General features: G+C 39.5%; 1 protein-coding gene across 1 annotated transcript in view; it reads left to right on the top strand.

Moving 5' to 3' along the window:
• Positions 1–1590: 1590 nt before the first annotated feature.
• FNBP4 (formin binding protein 4) overlaps positions 1591–25632 on the top strand; it is a 39378-nt gene continuing 15336 nt past the window's right edge. Inside the window, 13 exon segments of the mRNA XM_082626539.1 lie at positions 1591–1873; positions 2894–2983; positions 8656–8792; positions 9100–9283; positions 9895–10042; positions 10147–10267; positions 11522–11857; positions 12905–13115; positions 16860–16984; positions 17877–17981; positions 18945–19078; positions 20072–20259; positions 24948–25261. Of these exon segments, the coding sequence (XP_082482665.1) occupies positions 1654–1873; positions 2894–2983; positions 8656–8792; positions 9100–9283; positions 9895–10042; positions 10147–10267; positions 11522–11857; positions 12905–13115; positions 16860–16984; positions 17877–17981; positions 18945–19078; positions 20072–20259; positions 24948–25261 (2313 nt within the window). The 5' untranslated portion in view covers positions 1591–1653.

Raw genomic sequence — 25632 nt, forward strand, 5'->3', positions numbered from 1 at the left:
TGGAAGGTGCTGGAGTTGAGTTTTGAATCCAGATGTTTGGCTTCAAAACTCTTATGTACAACTACTGTATTTCAACGCTTCTTTTAATGAATAAATCAGAAAAAAAGAAAGGAAGAGAGAAAAAAACATTGGTGACAGCTTCAAAACAGCATAGTCTCCCCTGCTTCTAGCTGTTAATTTTTCAGAAGTCTTGGGAGTCTAATCTCAAAACACTCTAATCCAGATATTCCTCCCATAGGTAAGAAGAGGAAAGAACTCTTGCTACTTATTTCTAGTTTGTGTATATTCAAGCACTGTATTCATTCAAAAACTGAGTGCTTGTGTTCCAGAAAGTGCATTTCAATACTGGGAACAAAACAGACAAGTCACTGCTTTCATGGCTTTTGCACTCAGCAACCAATTTAAGGGTTCATCTATAAATGAGGAATATGATCTATAAATTAGGAATAATGATATCTACCCTATAAAGTTGTGAGAATCAAATGCAATTCTACATATAAAGTCCTTAGACGGTACCTGACACATAGTAAGTGGTCAATAAAATAAATGTTACATATTATTAGCATGCTCTAGCAAGAACTGAGTGAGCGCTGGGAATATAAAAATATATACCACTGGGGACCTCCCTGGCCGTCCAGTGGTTAAGACTCTGAGCTTCCAATGTAGGGGGCGTGGGTTCAATCCCTGGTGGGAGGTGCGGCCAAAAATATACCACTGGATTCCTCAAACTCAATTTAGAAGTGGGAGACGAGTATCAACGGTAAGTCAAGTTGCTAGGGAGGGGCTCAGCATTGAGATAAAAGGTTCAGAGATGTTATGCCTGCAATGGGTCTTGAGGAAGGAAAATAATTTTGCCACGCGATGCCGTAGTTTTTCCAACTAGTGTGAAGGAATAAAGGTGAGAGAACTGCTCCGAGTGGCTGGCTCCAGAATGGGACAGGGGAGAGGAGAGTGCTAAAGGAAGATAAGTCTATTAAAGCGGCCACGTTGGGAAGGCTCCTGTATCCCATCACAATTTAGGCTCTACCCTCGTATGCACTATGTCTAGTGATATTTTTCCACCTGATAAGCCACACGATGAGACGTCATCTTTGTGCCCCAAGAAAAAATTAACAAAACCATAAAAGACCTACTATTTTACCTCATGTTTAATGTTATACCCAAAGTAAGCCACAATAATCAGGGTGAAACTTGGGGAAGGGCCTGGAAAGCAGCACAGCTTCCTAGGCGACAAACGACAAGAAACACAGAGGCAAGAACGGGTACAAAATGGAGGACAAGACGGCAGAGAAAAGACTCCGCAAAAACCGCATGGGTGGAGCCTGACGTAATTGGAAGCAAGTCTAAACTCACATCCTTCCGTACTATTGGCTTGACTCTGACCCCTTTTCCTTGTCCATTGGCTACCGGGTTCTTCAAAGTGTCAAAACAGCCAATCGCCTAGCCCCGTGGTTAAAGTCCTCCCTCCCCCCGGGGAGGAGCCAGAAGAGCGTACGAGGCCGAAGGCGCTTGCGCGGGCGCGCGCTCCGCCGGTTAAAAGCAGATCCTTCTAGGAGGCGGTGTCGCAGTGTATGAATATTGATTACGCAGCGCCGCGCCGAACGCCCGCCCCTCTCGGTTGCCCGACGCTCGCAGCTCGCGCTCGGGCTCGCGATGGGGAAGAAGTCCAGGGCGGTACCCGGCCGTAGGCCCATCCTGCAGCTCTCTCCGCCAGGTCCGCGGAGCAGCACGCCGGGCCGGGATCCGGAGCAGGAACCCGACACCGAGCCGGACTCGACGGCGGCGGCGGCGCCCAGCCAGCCAGCCCCGGCGGCGCCGACGACGACAACCGCGGTCACTGCCGCCGCGGCCCCGGACGACTCACCTTCAGAAGGTAAGCGTGCTTGAGGGGCCGCGGCGCCTAGGTGTGGCGTCCGAAACTCGAGCTCGGGGCTCGCGGCCTAGGCTTCTCGGGCGAGTCCTAGGAGGAAGAGGAACCCGGGCGGGCGGCGTCGGCATCCGAGGCCTGTTGCGTGCGGCCTGCGGTGAGGACGGCCGTGAGCCCAAAGCTGCGGAAGGGGCGGTGGAGCCGTGTGCCCCCGGCCGGAGCCGACCCAGAGGCGCCATCTCTGGTGCAGGGATTGGCCCGGGCGCGCAGTCTGCTCAACGTCTATTCTTGGCTTTGAATAACTTACGGGGTAAATGTGAGAGTATGCGTTGCCGCGTCCTAGGCTTGGTGACCGTGGAACCTGCCGTTTTCTACACGACATCGGCTTTTCCTTTTCGTTTTTGTTGAAACTGAGAGAGACCCTTTAGAAGTGAGCATACCATTTTTATTATGCCAGCTAAAGTGGAAGTAACTCCTAGTTGGCAGGTTTCCCCCAAATCCCTGGAGAGTTGGTGTTTGTGGGTTCCCAAGTACTTGTGTTTAGCCCCAGAATGGTACTTGGGTTAAGAATAACCGGACTGTGCTATACTGCAGGGGCCAGACGCCGGAAAAGCCCCGACCATTTCAGGTGTTAAAAAAAAAAATCACGTTGGGTGGTTCTTGCGAAAAAAAATACTCTAGTTGTGCTTTTTGTAAAAGCCTTCAGGTAGCCTGGAGAAGATTTATTTTGTGTGTGTGTGTGTGTGTGTGTGTGTATGTGTGTTAACTTTGGATTATTTCAGATGTAATTTTTAGATACGGTGTTTAAATTCTTAATGTTAAAGCCACTAGGCAAATGGAAGATTCTAGTTATACTTGTTTTCTTGTCTCCCAGTTATTTGGGTCAGTGATGAATTACAGCTACCCTGTTTTTAAACTGATGAAATCTAGACTTGAGAAGTCACAGATTGTTTTGTCACCTGTATAGTTTTTTCTGTGTTCCATCGTCTAACTGTAGTTTTCTTTTGTTCGCTTTTTAAAATCCAGATGAACAGGAGGTGGTGGTGGCGGTTCCTAGAGTTCAGAATCCTCCCAAACCAGTCATGACCACCGGGCCCACTGCCGTTAAAGCAACAGGTATAGTTTTTTTTTTTTTTTTTCCATCTTTTCTACATTAGGATCAAACCGTGTTTGTATATAGTGTTTTGATGAATGTTTCAGTGTTGCTAATTTATATGCCTCCCATAAAATGGAAATTTTAAATCTTTGTGAGGGCTTGTTGGTATATATACTTTAACCAATGTAAAAAAAATTTATTTATTTATGGCTGCGTTGGGTTATCGTTGCTGCGCACGGGCTTTCTCTAGTTGCAGCGAGCCGGGGCTCTTCTTCGTTGTGGTGCACAGGCTTCTCACTGCGGTGCCTTCTCTTGCTGCAGAGCACGGGCTCTAGGCACGCGGGCTTCAGTAGTTGTGGCTCGTGGGCTCTGGAGCGCAGGCTCAGTAGTTGTGGCGCACGGGCTTAGTTGCTCCGCGGCTTGTGGGATCTTCCCGGACCAGGGCTCAAACCCAAGTCCCCTGCATTGGTAGGCAGATTCTTAACCACTGCGCCACCAGGGAAGTCCCTTAACCAATGTAAAATTTGCTGTTCCCTTTTCTCTGTACCCAGATTACTTTGTACTACTTTTTCTACTGATACTATTTTGTAACTGGTTTTCTAGCTCCCCACTATCTTGGCATTCTTTAGGGACACCAACAGTGTCTTTTCATTATGTTACTTCTCTAACACACAGCTTTGATTGGTACCTAGCAAATGTTTGTGCAGCTGAAAATTGCTCTTACTGAATATTTTTTAAGCATGAAGGAATATTTGCAGTGATGGTTTTGTAGACAAACCTGGGTTCAAATCACCACTCTAGCATTCATACTAAGACCTCAGGACATCATTGATCTGTAAAATAGATCTTACAGCCCTAAGTTATTTTGATGATTAAATTGAACAATATATATAAATTTCTAACACAGCAAGTGCCAAGAATGTTAGTTTTCTCTACTCTTTATGTATCTTGAAAGATTAAAATATGCTTTGATACTAAATATTCTATAATTGGTAGTAATTTTATTCTTCTGAATTTGCACGACTTTTTGTACTATGTGACACCTGAAATAATAGATGCTTGTTCCCCCCTGCCCCCTATTTGCCACTTTAAAAAAAAGTATGGGTTAGAAAAGGTAAAACCACGTTGTGAGAGAAATTTCAGAACTAGGAAATACCATTTTGTATTTGTAAACTACATATATTATTTCATTTGGGTCTTCTAAGAATCATGTGCGATGGATAGAATTTAAATGTTCTACGAGAAATTTCCTTGGTTGCAGTGTCAGTCAGCACTTCAGACTTTATGTGCCTTGTGAACAGAAATGTTTTCATTCTGTTCAGCTTCATCCTGCAACATAAGAATATATCAGCTTTATTCATTTCTTACCTACTAGTTGGTATAACGCATAGGAAAAAGTTTAACAAAAACAAAAGGGAAGCAATTTTCCATTATTATTTGCATGGCTTTGTGAAACAGTAGATACTCAAGAATTAATATATATATATATTTTTTCATTAATTTATTTTATTATTTTTTTGCTGCGTTGGGTCTTCGTTGCTGTACGCGGGCTTTCTCTAGTTGCGGTGAGCAGGGGCTGCTCTTTGTTGCAGTACACGGGCTTCTCATTGCAGTGGCTTCTCTTGTGATGCATGGGCTCTAGAGCGCAGGCTCAGTATTTGTGGCCCACGGGCTTAGTTGCTCTGCGGCACGTGGGATCTTCCTGGACCAGGGGTTGAACCCGTGTTCCCTGCATTGGCAGACGGATTCTTAACCACTGCGCCACCAGGGAAGTCCGATATATTTTTTTAAAGATGATTTTAGTTAAAGAATTTACTTTTATCACTATGAACATGCTGAATTTCTTTGCACAAAAATGAAATTTAAATTTTAAGTTATTAAAGTATGGTTTTTTAATATAGTAGAGAAGCATATCTAGTATTTTTATGCTAACAAATATTATGGTAAATGCATGTGAAATTATCTAAGGGAAAATTTAGAATAAGTTCTGCTAAATTAGGCCAACAGACTACCATGATAGTCAAGAGTATTTAGGCATCTTCTAGAAAAGGGTATTTAATGTGGTTCCATAGATGAGCGTCAGACGTCTGTGAATCCTCTGAAATTGCACACTAAAGTGTGTCTTCCTGAGAGAAGGTCCACAGCTTTTATCATTTTGATTGTTAATAGCTTTCAATGACCAAAAGAGTTAAAAATCGCTGTTCAGTGTTATGAGGAAATAATAGAGTTTCTAAGGGGCATAAGGCACAGTTACTGTTTGAAGCTTATCAGGAAAGTAAAGTATATATCTAAGAAATAAATAATTTACTGCCTGATATCATTAGTTAATTTGCAAATTGTGTGGCACCATCCATTAGAGGTAAGCATACTTAGGTTTGAGGAGTCAGTACTACTCAAAAAAGACTGCTAAGGACTGGCTCTGAAGAATGGCCTTGTTTCCTCCGGCTTCAAGTAGCAACAGCTTCTCAGTAATAGTCTAGAAGCCTGGTCCTGTGAGGCTTTTGGCTTTCTAAGATTGTGCAATTTTGTATAGTATTGTGAGATTTTTTTTGTGTGTTATTCTAAATGCATGCCTGTTTTTATTAATGTATAGACTAAATTTTCAGAGATGTAATTAGAACTTATTTCGTGACTTGATTTTATCTTTTATTCCTTTAGAGTTACCTTTTGTCCCCTTAACATTATTTTATGTAATCCCATAATGGTCTGATTAATCATAAAGTGATATTGCATCTGGCACTATGCTGTAATTTGCTTTTCCAGTCCCCTGTTTGAGAGCATTTGAGTTGTTTACAGCTTTTGGTTATTTAAATGAGGCTCCTAGGTTCCTTAAAAAACTAAAAATAGAACTACCATATGACCCAGAAATCCCACTACTAGGCATATACCCTGAGAAAACCATAATTCCAAAAGAGACATGTACCAAAATGTTCATTGCAGCTCTATTCACAATAGCCCGGAGATGGAAACAACCTAAGTGTCCATCATCGGATGAATGGATAAAGAAGATGTGGCACATATATACAATGGAATATTACTCAGCCATAAAAAGAAACGAAACTGAGCTATTTGTAATGAGGTGGATAGACCTAGAGTCTGTCATACAGAGTGAAGTAAGTCAGAAAGAGAAAGACAAATACCGTATGCTAACACATATATATGGAATTTAAGAAAAAAAATGTCATGAAGAACCTAGGGGTAAAACAGGAATAAAGACGCAGACCTACTTGAGAATGGACTTGAGGATATGGGGAGGGGGAAGGGTAAACTGTGACAAAGTGAAAGAGAGGCATGGACATATATACAGTACCAAACGTAAGGTAGATAGCTAGTGGGAAGCAGCCGCATAGCACAGGGAGATCAGCTCGGTGCTTTGTGACCGCCTGGAGGGGTGGGATAGGGAGGGTGGGAGGGAAGGAGACGCAAGAGGGAAGGGATGGGGGAACAGATGTATATGTATGACTGATTCACTTTGTTATAAAGCAGAAACTAATAAAAAAATAAAAAATAAATAAATGAGGCTCCTAAAAGCTTTGTGCAAAAAAAAAGTGGTAATTATTTCTTAGGGTTATATACTCAGAGATGAGATTATCTAGCTATAAGAAACTTGGAGAGTTTTGTAGTTCTTGGTATATGTTACCAGATTGTTCTTAAATATTGTATCAGCTTATGGTGTCTCTAACAATATTAAGTACGTGTCGTTCCCCCAAATGCTGCGTTTAATCATTTTCATTTACTTTGCTATTTAATTGTCATTATGTTATCAGGAGTTTGGAAGAGGTTTTAAGTGTGTAATATGAAAAGCTCTGAGTTGAAGAGAAAAAATAGACTAGGTGGAGCCTTGGCTAAACCTTTTTTTTTAAAATAAATTTTTTTTTTTTTTTTGGCTGCATTGTGTTGCTGCGCGCGGTCTTTCTCTATTTGCGGGGAGCTGGGGCTACTCTTCGTTGCGGTGCGCGGGCTTCTCACTGCGGTGGCTTCTCTTGTTGCAGAGCACAGGCTCTAGGCGCACAGGCTCGGTAGTTGTGGCGCACGGGCTTAGTTGCTCCGCGGCATGTGGGATCTTCCCGGACCAGGGTTTGAACCCCTGTCCCCTGCATTGGCAGGCGGATTCTTAACCACTGCGCCACCAGGGAAGCCCTTGGCTAAACCTCTTGCCCGAGAGACCCACTCAGAGCCTGGGGAATTACCCCTGCTTGGGAATTTTGTAGTCAAAATTCCACACGGCTCACCTGGTTGGAACCTTTTACCAAAAGATATAGAATTAAAGAACTAAGGCCAGTGATTATTATTGTCTCTGAACTAAGAAGTGTGTTTATATAAAAATATAAATTTCCCATCCTTTAGTATTCAGTGCTGAATACTAAAATGCAGATTTTTTCTGTACAGAAATGTCTTATGTAGTTCTACCTTTATCTCTTGTTCAGAAAATGTGGAGAATTGACTGGTATGACCCCACCCCCAAAATGAGATATAATATATTTGGTAACTGGAAAATGGAGATACTGTGAAATATACATTTAAGAATCTTCCTAATCAGTTTAAAATAATATTTTGGAAATAGCTATATACTAAAGAAATAATGAAGGTGAGATTTATGTGACTAAAACAATGACTGTGAACTTTTGTATGATTAAATGAAGCAATTTATGTTCATGTTTAGGTGAATCCATGAATTTATTTACAGAATTATGACAGAGAAAACTAGGTTTTACGTCCTGATAAATCTGTTCAGTTACCAAGGCACTGAAAAATTTAGTCTTATTAATAGCTGCAAAGTCTAGCTAGACTTAAATATTTCATATACCTATTATAATAAAATGATATATGAAGAGGGTATATATGCTCACTTAATTGTAACAGAGTAGCCACAGGTGATACAAAAGGAAATGGAATAAACATTGATCAACTAGTAAAAAAGTGTATAACTTCAGTTTTTTTAAGAAGGAAATTGCATTGCAGCATTACAGAGGCCATACCTAATACCATTTGAGTGGGAATTTTGGTTTTAGCTGGGTTTTTGTTGTTTTTTTTTGTTTTGGCTCTAGCATGTTAGGTTCTGTTTTAATTTGTCACTTCTTGTTTGAGGAAAAAAATCATTGAAAAAGAGCTTTGTTTTTCACTTTGAAAATCTCCTTGTTTCATTTACTAAACCCTAATTGGTTTACTTGTTTGAGACAGACATGTAAAACAACAAATTCTTTCTTTTTTTTTTTTTTTTCGGTACGCGGGCCTCTCTCTGTTGTGGCCTCTCCCGTTGCGGAGCACAGGCTCCGGACGCACAGGCTCAGCGGCCACGGCTCACGGGCCCAGCTGCTCCGTGGCATGTGGGATCCTCCCGGACCGGGGCACAAACCCGTGTCCCCTGCATCAGCAGGCGGACTCTCAACCACTGCGCCACCAGGGAAGCCCACAAATTCTAAAATCAGGATATACTATGTGTTATTTTGACAGAGGGAGTATGAGGTTGAATAATTGAGCATATATTTTGAAAAGGATGTCAAGTTGCTATGCAGATTGATTTTATTAGTTCTAAGTGCATAGTCAATTTGCACCTCTTTTTGGTAGTTCATTGAAGACTTTTTTGAGGTTCTATAAGTAAACTAAATGGCTAAAGAATCATATTTTCTCTTGGATACTTCCTAGGACTTTTTGACATTGTTATAAACGTTGCTTACCTTTTTGTTTCCAGGAGGCCTGTGCTTACTTGGTGCATATGCTGACAGTGATGATGAAGAGAGTGATGTTTCAGAAAAACCAGCACAGTCTAAGGAAGCAAATGGAAACCAGTCAACTGATATTGATAGTACATTGGCCAACTTCCTAGCGGTTAGTGGTGCTTTTGTTTGGGTTTTTAGTTATTGAAACCACTTTGGGATCTGAATTTCAAATGGTTAGCCTACTTGTCTATCTGTGTCTGTTTCTCCTCCTTTTTTTTTTAGTCTTTCCCCATCTCTCCTCTTTTTGTGACAGTTTTAAGGAGAAAAATGGGGAAGAGGAGGGTTTTGACTTGAGAAGCTGAGACTTAAGCTTCTCAAGTCAAAACCCTGTGTGTATGGGATTTTTTTTTTTTAAGTGATGGCCATTTTTCTGGTTTAATGTGATTAATGCGTTTGTCACTATTTTCATTCTAAAGGAGATTGATGCTATAACAGCTCCTCAGCCTGTAGCTCCTTTAGGAGCTTCTGCTCCACCTCCAACTCCACCTCGGCCAGAGCCAAAGGAATCAACATCTGCCCTTTCTTCCACTACTCCAAATGGGACAGACTCAACCCAGACTGCAGGGTGGCAGTATGATACTCAGTGTTCACTGGCAGGAGGTAAACTTGATCCTTTGTGTTTTAAAGAAATCTAAAGTGCAGTTCTTAAAGGTGTTCTAGGCATTGAGGTTCCCAAAGGTGAAAGCCTGTATACTTTAGCCCCAGACTTTAGAATTCTGGCTTCTTAAATACAGTATTTAGAAAATGAGAACTGCTAGGGTATATTTTTATCTACTGAAAGATAATTGTTTGCCTTTTAACCAGTAGCAGATTATGCTGGGTAAATAATAAAAGCCATTATTTTAAAAAGTATTTTGGGGTTCAAAATACATTTTTCAACTATCAAACTGCTTTTTTAAACCATGTTTGCAAAGATGACTGAGGAAGGGAGAGTGACCCCCCCAGGGAACATTTGACAGTGTTTGGAGAGATTTCTGGCTGTCACAGCAGAGGGTGGTAGTGGGTGGTGAGAGGAGGGTTTACTGCATCGGCTGGGGAGAGGCCAGGATGCTGGTGAACACTACATCGGACTGCCTCCACAACAAAGAAGTGCCCTGCCCAGTTGTTAACAGTGCTGTGTTAGGTTGTTACAGCTTTAGAGTTGACTTGAGATAGAGGTCAGAGTTGTGCGGGAATATGTGCTTCTTAAAATTTGTTTCATTTTCTTCTAGTTGGAATTGAGATGGGAGATTGGCAGGAGGTCTGGGATGAGAACACAGGATGCTATTATTATTGGAACACACAAACAAATGAAGTGACTTGGGAATTACCCCAGTATCTTGCCACCCAGGTGCAGGGATTACAACATTACCAGCCCAGGTAAGAATAGACTTGAAAAAGAAGTTACTAGAAGGAAATCAGAGTCTTATCTTTTGCTGATAATATTTGCCTTCTGTTTCTCTTGCTAAGTATATTTTTTTTAGTTCCGTAACAGGTGCTGAAGCTAGTTTTGTGGTAAATACAGACATGTATACTAAGGAGAAAAATATTTCAGTTTCCAGTAGTAAAAGTGCACCGGTCATAGCCAAGCGAGAAGTTAAAAAGGTCAGTGTTACAACTTACCTCATCTGCTTATTTTCACCTCTAAAGAACTTGAATGTTACTCTGTCACAGGTATATAAGCCTTCTGTTAGTATTTTACAGCATAGATGTGAAACAGGATAAATTTTGTTTCTTAAAGTTTTACATAATCTGTTTCTGTTTATTATATGACATTTATAGCATTTACCCAGTTCAGTGGTTCTTTTGGAGCTTTAGGGTGCAATAGAGGCTCCTTGAGTCGTCGTGAAGGACATGGGAGCAGCCAAGCAGGCAGTGCTTCGGGTCCCCTTCTCTGCTTCAGAATAGTTGTATTTTGGGATTCCACCTTAGTTTTTTGGGGTTTTTTTTATTTATTTATTTATTTTTTTTTCCGTACGCGGGCCTCTCACTGTTGTGGCCTCTCCCGTTGCGGAGCACAGGCTCCGGATGCGCAGGCTCAGCGGCCATGGCTCACGGGCCCAGCCGCTCCGCGGCATATGGGATCCTCCCAGACCGGGGCACGAACCCGTATCCCCTGCATCGGCAGGCGGACTCTCAACCACTGCGCCACCAGGGAGGCCCATGGGGTTTTTTTTAATAAAAAGATTGGCTACCTTAAAAACTACTACTACTAAATCGACCATTTTTATAATCTCATCAGTAAAAAAAAAAGTAAGTTGTACTCTACAGAGAGGATGTGTTGAATTTTAATTTATCTTGAATTTTTGAATGATGAGGGAGTTGTATCAAAAAATGCTTTTACAGAATAAGTTCACCTTTACACCTCTAAGAGGGAGGTAGAATAAACATCCCAGTGGAGGAGGTAGACACTTTAAATGTAATCACACATTTCATTTTAGAAATATTTCACTTTCCTCTAAATCACCTTCACAGCATATTTGTGAAGTTATCTCATCATACAAGAAGAGGAAGGTGAAGATTTATCCAGTCATGTGTTGAACTGGCAAGATTCTGATCTTATTTAGATCTGCCTCTGTTTCTTATTAGTCTGCCTTTTGATGTACAGAGAATAGAAGAAAAGATATGTTTGAGTCCCACCCAGAACTGTAATACTGCCTTCCTCAAGTAGCAATGTTTCCATTATACATGTGTAAAGAAAATGGTACAAACATGTACACTAATCTGATGGGAGTTGGTGGTGTTTAAGAATATCCAGTGACTGAAAATTATGGTTGTTTTTAACACAAACAATTAAATGTAGTGTATTTCAGGTGAGATTTCTTTGAAAGTTAAGAGAAATTATTTTATTCTTTACAGGAAGTAAATGAAGGAATTCAAGCTCTCTCAAATAATGAGGAGGAGAAGAAAGGGGTGGCCGCATCACTGCTTGCTCCTCTATTGCCTGAGGGAATAAAAGAGGAAGAAGAGAGATGGAGGAGAAAAGTCATTTGTAAAGAAGTAGAGCCAGCTTCAGAAGAGAAAGACACAAGTACAACAGAAGAAGCAACAATAGTAAAGCCCCAAGAAAGTCTGTTGGACGGTGTGGAGGACCCGACTCAGGAGGACCTTTGCAGTGTTGTTCAGTCTGGAGAAAGTGAAGAGGAAGAAGAACAAGATACCCTGGAGCTGGAGCTGGTTTTGGAAAGGAAAAAAGTAAGTTTTTGAAGTTTTTGTTAGATGTATTTTCTCCCTTCGGAAGTGTCATACTCTGGGATTGCTGTGCTCAATTTACAGCCATCATTGGGATTTTGTTTTTCTTATCCTTCTATCTAGATATGCTTATGTAATAAAAACTTGAACTGTGGAGTTGTAGTTCTTTGGGTCCCTGATGATGCTTTTGGTAGTTGACAACCAATAAAGGCTAACGTTGTTATGATTTAAGGATAGATACAGTAAGTAATGTATCTTTGGTTTAGCTTCTTAACAAACAAGCATTGCAAATTCTTGTGATAATTTGGTTTTTAACCCAACAGTTAAAGTACAAGTTGACTTCCAGTGATCACCTGTGGCATTGTGTGTATAGTTAAGTGGACCTTATGGGAATTCCCTAGCAGTCCAGTGGTTAGGACTTGGCGCTTTCACTACCTGGGCCTGGGATCCATCCCTGGTCAGGGAACTAAAATTCCACAGACTTTTGTGTGGCCGAAAAAAATAAAAGAAAAGTGGGCCTTGTGAGGAGATAACAGGAGAATTTAAGAGGAACCCATTATTTCATGTGCTTTCCTTCTAAGATAAATGGTCCACAGGAAACTTTCCTGATTGAGAAGTTGATTTTTACTTATTTTCTGCCCTGATTTTTCTTGGAACAGTTTTATCTACTGCTGCCTTGACTATGAAGCGAAGTCTTAACAGGTGTTATAGCAGTAAATCACTTTGAAGCTTCTCCCTTTTGAAAAATTTGAAGCTATGGAGAGGGACCAGCGAAAGTTAAGCTTTATCCTTTGTGTACATGTATTAGAAAATTTGTTCGTGGATCTTTAGAACCTATACCCTTTAAATCAATATTTGTTAACTGTAATCATGAATAAACATTTATTGAATAACAATAGAATTTGGAGCATAGTGCTCAGTCCTGATGGAAACATGTATTAAAAAATACTTATTGTCCTCAAAGGATTTAAATTCCAAAAACACGTGGCTGTCATTCTTGCTACTCACACAAATAAATGTTGGTAAACAGTTAATTCCCGTTCGTTGTAGGCAGAGCTGCGAGCCTTGGAGGAAGGAGATGGTAGTGTGTCAGGGTCTAGTCCGTGTTCTGATATCAGCCAGCCAGCATCTCAAGATGGAATGCGTAGACTTATGTCTAAAAGAGGAAAATGGAAGATGTTTGTTCGAGCTACCAGTCCAGAATCTACCAGCCGGAGTTCTAGCAAAACTGGACGAGAGACTCCGGAAAATGGAGAAAGTGGTAATTTGTGCTTTAATTAAACTTGAGAGTTGAAAGATGTAGAGGAGAAATCCCTCTTACTCTTTTTCTGTTTTCTCTTCAGCAAATAGAAGAATATAGCACTTTTACCCTTTTAGGGAAATGTGGGGAAGGAAACTTCTACCTTTTCCTGCTCCACCTCTAGTGGAGCAGTAAGAATTTGAGAGGCTAGAATCCATCAGACTGTGTATTCACTACTGATTTGGGATAACTTCTCCCTCAAAAACAAAAAAATGAGATTGGGTCCCTCCCTCCCTTTTCTTTTTATCACTCACTACAGTAATTGTCGTGATAATCTGCATAAAGACCGTGGATTCTCTTTACCTCTCTATTTCCAGTTGGTAAACACGGCAGGCAAGACCCACCTCTGGCAAACCCAGCCTCACCTTCTCTCTCTGTGTACAAGTTGTCCAGCCTTTGGTTGGGTGTGTATATAGTCTGGTACTGTCATGAGGACCCAAGTTATCTTCAGGGTAATGTAGAAGAGAACCTGCTGCATTTTTCCAGTCTGTTACCAGAACTAACTAATTTTAATCACCAAACCTTAGTTGAGTGTACCAAGCAGAAGGTACCTTATAGGTTACAGTTTAAAAATAACAAGTAAACAAAAACACAGGTAATAAATAAATGCAAACATCCTTGAATTTTTCTTTCCAATCAACCATATAGAAGAATATGAAGTAGTATTCTAAAAATGCCCCTCCCCCTTCATCTTTTCACTGTTTTCATGCCCTACCCTGAGGTCCATTTTCTTTATTTTTTTATCTACGTATATTCTTCTAGACCTTTTCCTCTTTTTTTTATATACGTTGGTGGTTTTGTGTGTGTGTGTGTGTGTGTGTAATGTGCATATGTAAATTTTACCATAGGTGAGATTAACCATATGGATTGTTAGACGGCATACTTTTTCATTTAACAAGGTCTTGAAAATTGTTTTTAATTACTGAGTAGTATAGATGTCTTCATTTAACTCTTTCCCCATTGATGGACATTGGTGTCCTTGTTTCACTCTTAAAAGTAATATTACATTCATATTATCCCAAAAAAGTATAAATATTAGCCATTCAAATGTCCATCAAAAGAGTAGTGGATAAATTGTGATGTATTCTTCCAATTGAATACTAAACAGCAGTAAAAAATGAATGACCCATTGTTATATGCATTAACGTGGATTAATGTCAGGAACAATAATGTTGAATTTAAAAAGCACAGAAGAATGCATATGTTAGTGCTCCATGTATATAAGTTGAAAAATAAGCAGAAATATTGTGCTTAAAGATCTATCCATGATGAAAGTAGAGGCATTTACTAATAACATCAGGGTGTGTCTGGTGTGAACATGTTGGGGGAGAGGCACAGGGAGTTTCAAGGTGTTATTAATATAGTCTTCTGTTAAGCTGGGTTGTAGTTACTTGAGTGCTCATGTTGTTTTCTAAATATCTTATACTCATTAGTTAATGATACTATGCAATTAAAATAATGCTGTAGTAAACATCTTGGTATATCTATCTTTATGCAGATTTTAGTACCATTATAGTGTAGATTCCCAGTGGTATATTGCTAGGTCAAGGGGTATGTGCATTTTAATTTGATAGATCCTGCCTAACTACCCTCCAAAATAATCAAGTCTTAGAGCTCTAGCAGTGCTTAAGATTGTCAAATTCTTAAACCTGCCATCAAATGTAAGATGTCTACTATACAAATAAACTATAAACTAGTAAGTGAGAGAGTGGAAAGATTTGGTTTTAGACAATACGAAATTGCAGAAGGAATATTAATGATCAAATAAAAACAAGGCCATTGTAGGATAAGGTTAAGTACTTACTACAAAATTTTAGGCTAATGAAAGCTGTTGAGAGTGATATTAAAATCACATTTCTTCTCTAGATCAAATATTAACCAGCATTAAGAAAAGGTACTCAAATTTGTTTTTTTGTTTGTTTTTAGTCTGTGATCCTCCAGAGAGATTGATTTACATTGCATATGTGGATTAGTTTGGTAAGCAGGTGTTAAGCAAACATAACAAAGAGTTCATATCTTTTAGTCCATTTAAGTTAAGTATGTGGTAAACCTATACCTATTCTTTTTTGGAGATTCCCACTACCAGCAGACAGCACCAACCAGAAGAGTAGGTGGGTCCAATAAAGGCTGTCTACAGGTGTTAACCAGTTCAGGAAGGGAGTTATTTGGTAGTTTAATATGCTGCTCTGGTCTTGAAAGCCTTTTTGTTTTTTGTTTTGTTTTGTTTTGGGGGTTTTTGGGGGGGGGTTTTTGCGGTACGCGGGCCTCTCACTGTTGTGGCCTCTCCCATTGCGGAGCACAGGCTCCGGACACACAGGCTCAGCGGCCATGGCTCACGGGCCTAGCCGCTCCACAGCATGCGGGATCTTCCCGGACCGGGGCATGAACCCATGTCCCCTGCATCGGCAGGCGGACTTTCAACCACTGCACCACCAGGGAAGCCCAAGCCATTTTTTTTCAAATAAGTTTATTTGTTGTTATTTTTTGGCTGCGTTGGGTCTTCGTTGCTGTGTGCGGGCTTTCTTTTGTTGTGGTGCACGGGCTTCTCATTGCAGTGGCTTCTCTTGTTGCGGAGCACAGGCTCTAGGCACATGGGCTTCAGTAGTTGTGGCATGTGGGCTCAGTTGTGGCTCGCAGACTCTAGAGGGCAGGCTCAGTAGTTGTGGCACGCGGGCTTAGTTGTTATGTGGCATGTGGGATCTTCCCGGACCAGGGCTTGAACCTGTGTCCCCTGTGTTGGCAGGCGGATTCTTAACCCACTGCATCACCAGGGAAGCCCTGAAAGCCTTTTTATCAAAACCCATTTGGTAAAGAACCCTTAGATATTCCAGGTTCTAGCTTTTGTAAATAATTGAAGCCATGGTTTTCTGGAAGAGAAGATTAGAAAAGATTAATAGATGAAGGAGGAAGGGAAAGCAGAAACTTCTTGGTAATGTGGTAAAACAAAGTAAATCACGTATATAGACACATTTTAAGAAAGGTGATTATAGGGGCTTCCCTGGTGGTGCAGTGGTTAAGAATCCGTCTGCCAATGCAGGGGACACAGGTTCGAGCCCTGCTCCAGGAAGATCCCACATGCCGCGGAACAACTAAGCCCGTGCGCCACAACTACTGAGCCTGCGTGCTGCAACTACTGAAGCCCGCAAGCCTGGAGCTTGTGCTCCACAACAAGAGAGGCCACCGCAATGAGAAGCCTGAGCACCACAACGAAGAGTGGCCCCTGCTTGCCACAACTAGAGAAAGCCCGTGTGCAGCAACGAAGACCCAATGCAGCCAAAAATAAATAAATAAAATAAATTTATTTAAAAAAAAAAAAAAAAGAAAGGTCATTATAAAGGATTAAATTTTTTGGCTCTTTTGAGACAGTAGGTTGATAAGTCATTAGGGCTTCCTTAACATGTAAGGAGAAGACAGGCAAAGGAGAGCACTAATAACTTTCAGATATTTCTGCTACGGGGTGAGAAAATGTATTTGAGGCTTTATTAATGTTGGTCCTTTTTTTTTTATTGAAGTATAGTTGATTTACAATGTGCCAATCTGCTGTACAGCTAAGTGACTCAGTTATACACATATAGAGATTCTTTTTTTTATATTCTTTTTCATTATGGTTTATCAGAGGATATTGAATATAGTTCCCTGTGCTATAGAGTAGGACCGCATTGTTTATAGTCCTTTTGATTTAATTTCACATATTTTCTTTTTTAGCAATTGGTGCTGAAAATTCAGAAAAAGTAGATGAAAATTCGGACAAAGAGATGGAAGTAGAAGAATCTCCAGAAAAGATTAAAGTACAAACAGCGCCTAAAGTAGAAGAAGAACAGGACTTGAAAGTATGTATCCTACTTCATGCAACTTGACAAATAAGTAGTTTTAAATGGGCGAACCATTTTAAATAGGCCAGCTACTTTCTTTTAGCAAGTAGTAAAAAGTAATCTGTACTATCTCCAAATATAAATCATTTATTTGGTTAGGTGAAAAGGTTATGTTTAAGGCTGAAATAAGGAGCTATGAGACTGACCTGATGTAGAGAAATGGTCTAAAAATAAATTCTAAATGCTTAATTACTTACAAGTAAGTCTCCATTGGAAAGCAGTAGCTTATCAAATATAGGCTTCTCTAGTTTGGAAGTACTAAAGAGACTAAAGTCACAAATTTAATTCCTGCATGAACTACTTGTCCTTACACAAAGGCATATTTGGTTCCAATTTCATTTCTGTTGCTAATGTCATGAGAAGAATTGGACCAAGTAAGTATGTGGCTCTTAAAGTGTGATCTGTTGGGAAAACCACTTAGCATATTCTTTTGACTTGAAAGAGTTTGTCCACTCACCAGCTAGTGTACAGCCGTGTAAATGGGACTGGGAGAATTAATTTTGTTCAGTGTGGGGCTAGTATAAGCAATTAGTAATGGATAAATGATGGCTTGGACAATATTGGGGGTTATGTCATTTAGGACCTATTTTCAACTTCCATATCGTATTAGAGTAGATAGTGCGTCAAATTTCTCTTGACCTTGTCTCATTATTTAACACTTTGTTATGTGAATTATTTTACTGTAAATTAGGGTTTCATCTTGTACATAACTAGTTGCAGTATGTGAGAAAGGCTGTTTATAGGCAGACCCTTTTTTCTGGTATCTTTAACGAAAAATGAAAGATTTTACATAATAAAATTTTGCTGACTCTGTTTTTATTTTTCCTTTTTTTTCTTTCCTGCATTACAGTTTCAGATTGGAGAACTGGCAAATACCCTGACAAGTAAATTTGAATTCTTAGGCATTAATAGGCAGTCCATCTCCAACTTTCATGTGCTGCTTTTACAGACTGAGGTAATTTAGCCATTTTTAGTATAAACAGTCAATGTTTGAATGAAATGCTGTGTGTGTGAGGAATAGCCATTTTTAGTATAAACAGTCAATGTTTGAATGAAAGGCTGTGTGTGTGAGGAATCTGTCTTATTTATGTTTCAATCCTAAATTAAAATTTTTAATCTTGATGTATATTTGAACCACCAGCCCAGGAAATAAAACTATGTATTAGCCAAAGCAAAACATAATTATGGAACTAAATACTGAGAGTTTGTGTATGATGAAGATACTTAACCTCCTTGAATTGGCATATGTTCTGTTTTTCTAAGAAATTAAAATTCTGTTCATAGTGATGATGAGACCACGTAATGTTGAAAGTACTTTATAAGTGTTAAAGCATTACAGACATTTTTGGCGGGGCGCGGGTGGGAGTGGCACTCAGCTTTTGGGATCTTAGTTCCCCCACCAGGGATCAAACCCGGGCCCACGGCAGTGAAAGTAAGGAGTCCTAACCACTGGGTCACTGGGGAATTCCCTATAGGTCTATTTAAAAAGAGAAGTTCTGGATCCTATATGTAACCTGTGTACTTTACAATAAATAGGTTAGGATTAGGTAAGGAATTCCTATAGGAAGTTGACTGATTCCCCTGAGAACTAAACCTTTAATTTTGATTAATAACATTACTTAATTGAATGAACTATCTACCCAAAAAATAAAGTTACTGGGGAACCATCTTAATATAGTCCAAAGGGAAAAACAAAACTACTGCTACTCATTTTCACAGATGTTGGAGATTTGGCAGTACTGGGGTCCATTTTTGAGAACTCTGAAGAGCAAACAAGATTTTTTAGGGTGGGATTTCTTTTCCTGTTTGGTCTAGTCTGCTGCCAGAGTATACATCATGGACCAGAAGACTTAAGTTTCTTTTACCTCTGCCTCCTGACATAATATTAAGTCTTTAACTTACTGCTTTTTTATTTTAGACACGGATTGCAGACTGGCGGGAAGGGGCTCTTAATGGAAACTACCTTAAACGAAAACTTCAGGATGCAGCAGAACAACTAAAACAGTATGAAATAAACGCCACTCCTAAAGGCTGGTCCTGCCACTGGGACAGGTACGCACTCTTCTCCCCTTTTCACCTTTCACCTTTGACATCTCAGACTTGATTTGTGATCACCACCACCTGACGACCTGACAGCCTGTCTGGAGACTGAGAGCAGCTGCGTTAGCGGTGCTGGGCAGGCAGAGCACCCCGAGCACTTGCAGAGTTTGGGCCAGCCACACGTTGGAGAAACACAAAGCAATGTCTAAAGTGTTCCATGTAACGGATTTTTTCCCAAGATTGGACAAAGCTGGTTTTTACTCCAGAGTGTTGTTGCACGGAGTAGGGCGGGCTTGGGGGTTAAGCGCATGCGAGAGCTCTGTGCGCTTTACAGGACCTCTGGAAGCAACTACTCCTGATTAACCTCGGTGAAGTTAAGGAAAGCTTCGTGGCTGAAGATGTGAATGAAGAACAAGATTACTATCTTCTGCCAGCAGGTCAGATGAAAACATTTCTTTTTATATTTGGCTTTTCTTGATTTTTTTTTCGTTATTTGAAATCTTTGCTCTTTTATTTTTCAGCTCCCAGATCCTCTCCCTCTCTTTAGCTTTCACTGTGTTTGGTATCAAGAGTATGAAATGTGAATTCCACGGTTCAAGAGGGGAAGAGTCACCTTTCGCAAACCTCGTTCTCTTCTTTGGAAGGGAAATTAGTGTTCTAGGAGACTGAGTCCCTTTGCTAATGAAACTTGAAACCCTGTTGAGCATTGGCAAAAAAAAAAAAAAAAAAAAAAAAAAGATGTGAGAGGTGCTTTTCTAAGTCGTCTGTCGGAGTGCGGGGCTCAGGGCTGTATTCACAGAGCCGCTGGCAGTGCAAAGAGCTTTGAACTATCCTTGGTTCTCCATCCCCAGTTGTCAAAGCTCTTTGTTGCCTTTGTGAATAGCAGTCCATTAAGAAGAGGTTCGTCCCCGTGAGAGCAGACTGCTGTCCTGGGACAGGACCAAATGGAAGTGTCTTTGTAGGAGAATGGGTCTTAAAACACGTGTTTTCTTTCTTGTAATTTAGGGATCATAGACGGTATTTCTATGTAAACGAACAGTCGGGCGAGTCTCAGTGGGAGTTCCCAGATGGTGAGGAGGAAGAGGAAGAAAGCCAAGCACAAGAAAGTAGAGACGAGACTCTTCCTAAACAGACCTTGAAAGACAAAACTGGCACTGACTCAAATTCTACAGACTCTTCCGAGAATTCCACAGGTGGGACAGTTTACCCTGTTTTAATTGGAGAGAAATTACTTTAGAGGGGAAAAAAAGACTTGTATTAACATGTAAAAGAAAATAATTTAAATCATAATCACATAAATTTCTAACTAAAAAATAATGGCTTGCCCTAAGGAAAAGAAAAAAAAGAATGCAGGGCTTATATTGAAGAAAACTAAGGTAGTGACTAGTTGGAAATAAGCATACTATTGATACCAGACTCTGCTAAAAAATAAAATTATGAGCCGGTATATATGGATTTTAAAAGATTGTCCTGTAGCTATTCTGTCATGCCACAGACGAAGCTGTGGATTTCCAATAATAGGAATTCTAATTAATGCTAAGGAACCAGTTATTTAAATTGTCGATATTTATGTGGAGTAATAGATTTGTTCTGCCTTTCTGTAGAGCACTTAGTCTGCTGATTTTGCAACCTCATTTTTACACTTCACTAATTTCGTAGGAAGTACGGTTGTTACAAACCAAAATGATCTGAACAAATGCTGTGAAACTAGGACCATACTTGTTTCAGAGAAGCAAAATAATTGATCAATGCAAATCATCAATATTCTAGTATAAAACAATTAAGATGGCTCAATCCAGTTAAAGTACTCTAAGGGAACTTGAGTTTGGTTATATAAATTTTAAAAAGAAAAAAAAAGGCTTTCATAGTTCTTCATTTACTCTGAGAATCTGAAGAGCCATTGCTTGATTTCCTTATTATGGAAGAAGATACATTGTTTTTTTTCCTCGAAGTCCATCTTTCTTGGAATGACAAAAATAAGTGGCTAATGAAGCATAGTCAAGACTGTGATGAACAAACAGCCTTTCAATCTGAAAAACTGGTAGATGTTTGTGTAAATGATAGCATGTGAAGGTAAGAGTGTTGTGGAATGATTTCTAAAGTCATAAACCTTTGTGAACTATATTCAATATTTTGTAATAACCTATAATGGAAAAAATCTGAAAAGTATATATATGTATAACTGAATCACTTTGCTGTATGCCTGAAACATCGTAAGTCAACTATACATCAATTTTTTTTAATTAAAAAATAAAGTCACAAACCTTTGAGGATAAAAAGATAGTTTTTTATAAGATGGGAGTGAAGAGCTGAATTCTTACGTCCTCTGCTTATCAAAAATAATATTTTGTGTTCTACTGGCTTCCTAATCCCAGTAGAAAAGTTCTGATTGTGTACCAAATAAAAATGGTCATGTACCAATGATTTTGTTAACTTCTTAAATAGCCTAAGAATCATTATCAGGTCACTCAAAATAAGCACCTATGACTGCAGATAATTTTAGAACATAGCAAAAACGTGGTTTTCTACTTCATATTTCAGAAAAAAATTTTCTTAAGTTACAGGGTGTACCATTTTCATGAAGAGATTTCCTTTACTTTCTCATTCTTTGGGTAGTGAATAGTAGATACGTCTAGTAACTTGGTTTTATTTACTTTTTAATAATGAACTGAAGAGGCTTGATGGTGGTTCTGGTTTGGTGATTCCCTTCTTGACCACTGTCTAATGTCCCTCCTTCTATGTTCTAAAGCTGAATATTCTAGAATTGCTAATGCTGAGTGTTGTGTGAACACCTTAGAGTTAAACATTAAGTTACTTTCTCCCTTTGTTAATGACACACAGTTGGTACTGTCCGGTAAAGGAAAAAGCCACTGGTAAACCAGCTTATATTGTTGAGCCTCTTGATTGAGAGCTACTAAAACCACATGGTAAACTTGATCTAAATAAAATCCAAATCTTGTACTAAGGTCTTTGGAATTGAAGAGCAATACCAATCACTATTTTAAGCCTGTAAAGAAAGTTTATAATGCTTGCTTTTTGTCAGCTCAACAGTGGTTAAAATCATCTTTTAAAGAAGAAAAACTATACACTGAGGAACAAGGAAGTTTCAAAGTTCTGTTCATTTTTAATCCTTGTTCATTGTTCCATGTTTGTATTTGACATTATATCTCTTAAGATGAGTGATACTTCAAGATACCCAACATGTCTGTTTTGTTGGGCTTTTGTCAGGTTAAGTTAAGCTGCTTTTCCAAAAAGTCTGTGGAATTATTATTTGTATAATAATTTCTTGATATAAACTGATAAACTGGCCTCTTGCCTCAAAATACTAAGCAATAATACTTTTGGGGGGAATATAGGAAAACAATAAAGGAAGCCTACCTTTATAAGAAAGAAAGCCTGATTTTCTATTTTATAGAAATAAGGATTCATAGAAAAAATATGTTCTTGGAGAATTCAACATTTGTATCCTCACAGTATTCTGTTTTTAAGCTTGATACTTTAAAAAATTTATTAGCACATAATAAAAGCTATGTATATACCATGTTAATCTCTCCTTGGACTTCAGACTTAATGTTCTCTTAAATGGCAAAATACCTCAACTGGGTTAAATTTAGAAATGAAGAGAAGCAGTATGTAATATGACATCCATGGATATTCAAACTAGGATTTCTCGAAATTCTTTGTATTTTTTAAGCTAAAGGAGATAATTATCAGTGTTACGATGCAGCTTTTATGTTTTGAGTAAACTTAGTTTAGGATTCAAATATTAACTCTAAAAGTGCTCCTTGTATGATCTAAATTTATCAAGTCTAGTTTGTTTCCTTTTTACAGAAAGCTCAATTATTTCTGATTAACTTTGTTGAAGGTTGTAAACCACATTATTAATCTTGAACCTACTGTGTTTTCTTGATTTCCTCTGCATAGCAGCTTCTCACCATCATAAACATACCAGTATTGCATTATGCTTCTAGATGAGAAACCTACCAATATATAAATCTGACAAATTTGTTTACCTACCATATATTATGGTTGGTTTAGTAAAAGGAAGTTTAATAAGTTATTAATCCTCAATGTTTACTTCCTTAGTTCTAATGTAATCTTGATGTACTATTATGTAATCTAGTAGACTGCCTGCCCATACCCAGACTATCTACGAGTTAGTGTAGAAATTCATAAAGGTTAATGAGACACTTGAAGTCTTTCAGCTGGAAAACTGCATTCTTGTTTTCTGGTGAATTTTTTTCAGTTCCCTTTTCCTTGGTAGTAAGCAGTTTCTCATAATAATTAGAGTAACCGTGTGAATTATGTTCTTAAAGTCTCTTACATAATGTATCATCTACCTGTTCCATAAAAAAGTGAAGCTATTCTAAAAGCCAAATGGTTCATGGCTGCTTTGGTTTTACATTGTTGAGTGCCAGTGTGGTGTATTTTGAGCAAAGTAAGGTAAAAGGCCTTATCCTTGTCCTAGAGCCTTTTATAATAGAGTCGTTATTTAATCTACTGCTTTGACCATGGAATTTGACAGGTGACGACATCTGGATCTCTACTCCATGAGAAGTGAAATTTGAGATTTCTAAAGCTCTTAGACTCCTGATATTTCACCAGGACATCTTGTTAAAATAGCACTAGGGGAGTTCCCTGGTGGCCTAGTGGTTAGGATTCTGGGCTTTCACTACTGTGACCCAGGTTCAGTTCCTGGTGGAGGAACTGAGATCCCGCAAGCAAGACGCACGGCTCGGCCAAAAAAAAAAAAAAAAAAATAGCACTAGACTAGGGGTCAGACTTGGCCACTAAGAGCTATATGATCTTGGGCAAGTCATTTCCCTCCTGGGTTTCATTACCTTTAAAACGAGAGGGGTAAACTAGACGATTTCTCATGTCTCTTCTACTCCTAAATTCTATGATTTTAGGGAGAAAATCCCCTTCAGCATTCCTGGGATATATATCTAATAGTCCCAAATATTGTGAAACTTCCCTATTGACGATAAAGAGGGATGGGGAAGGCTGCAAGTAAGTATATCTTCCTATTTTCTCTAATCTTTAAAGCTTTTCCCAGCAGAGAAAGGGCAGTAATTAACTATGACTTTTGCAAATTTTGAGGAAAGCTAACCCTGCAGCTCCTCAGCTGTAATTTCTTAACTTCAGCAGCCATTTCAAATCCTCCATATCTTCCAACACCTCTTCTCTGTGTTATATTTATCATTATCATTTACCTTGAAGATTCGTGCTTCCTGATTTCCCTTTTCTCGTCACAGGAATAAAAAATTACCCTCCCTGATTTGTTGCTGTGATTTAGCAAATGAATAATTCACACAAAGGTGTGAAGGAATGATAGGATTGACAATATCACCTTGCAAATGGATTTTTGAAACTTAGTAACCCAAATAAATTGAAATGGGTAGAGTTTGTGTGAGTGTTTGGAAATGTGTACTTCTCTGGGTCATCCTTAATTACTTATCTAGCTCACTGAAAGATACAGTACATGGAATCAGTATTGCAGGTGCACATCATTCACTCACTTTTTCACTTTTGAAATAAAGACCCCAGAATGTTGCCTTCTAGTTGTGTATCTTTGAAATAAAAAACTTCAGGTTCAGATGTCTGATTTCTCATTGAGTTGATGTGATGTGCTTCATTTACTCAGCCATAAATCTGTACCCAGAAAACAAGACTAGTACAACAGCTGGGGCGAGTGCTAACAGTAAATTCTATAAATTTATCTTTTCATGGAAGTCATTTTTGAACTGAGTTTAATATTTCAGTGACATCAGTGTAGAATAGATGTGTGTGGGACAGATTTTGTCCCTACAATCAGTTGAACATTTCTGTCTTCATGGAGTTTTACTCTTGCTTTTTCCCTGACTCCTATTTGTTTTCATAGGTTCTCTTTGTAAAGAGTCCTTTTCTGGCCAAGTTTCTTCTTCATCACTCATGCCACTTACTCCATTCTGGACCCTTCTTCAGTCAAATGTTCCTGTGCTTCAACCTCCATTACCTTTGGAAATGCCACCGCCTCCACCTCCACCTCCAGAATCTCCTCCTCCCCCTCCCCCTCCTCCTCCTCCTCCTGCAGAAGATGGTGAGATCCAGGAGGTCGAGATGGAGGATGAAGGAAGTGAGGAGCCTCCTGCTCCAGGAACGGAGGAGGATACTCCATTGAAACCTTCGGCACAAACCACAGTCGTAACTAGCCAGGTGAGAAATGACATCTGGCATTCTGAAAAGTTTTGGGGGACCGGGGCATGATTGACACGTTTTATTTTATTTTTTTAAATTTATTTATTTATTTTGGGCTGCGTTGGGTCTTCATTGCTGCACGCGGGCTTTCTCTAGTTGCGGCGAATGGGGGCTACTCTTCGTTGCGGTGCGCGGGCTTCTCATTGCAGTGGCTTCTCTTGTTGCAGAGCACGGGCTCTAGGTGCGTGGGCTCAGTAGTTGTGGCATGTGGGCCCTAGAGCACATGGGCTTCAGTAGTTGCAGCATGCAGGCTTCAGTGGTTGTGGCTTGCAGGCCCAGTAGCTGTGGCTTGCGGGCTCTAGAGCGCAGGCTAAGTAGTTGTGGTTCAC

Source organism: Mesoplodon mirus (assembly GCF_964341445.2).
Source record: "Mesoplodon mirus genome assembly, chromosome: 7".
Taxonomy (NCBI): Eukaryota; Metazoa; Chordata; class Mammalia; order Artiodactyla; family Ziphiidae; genus Mesoplodon; species Mesoplodon mirus.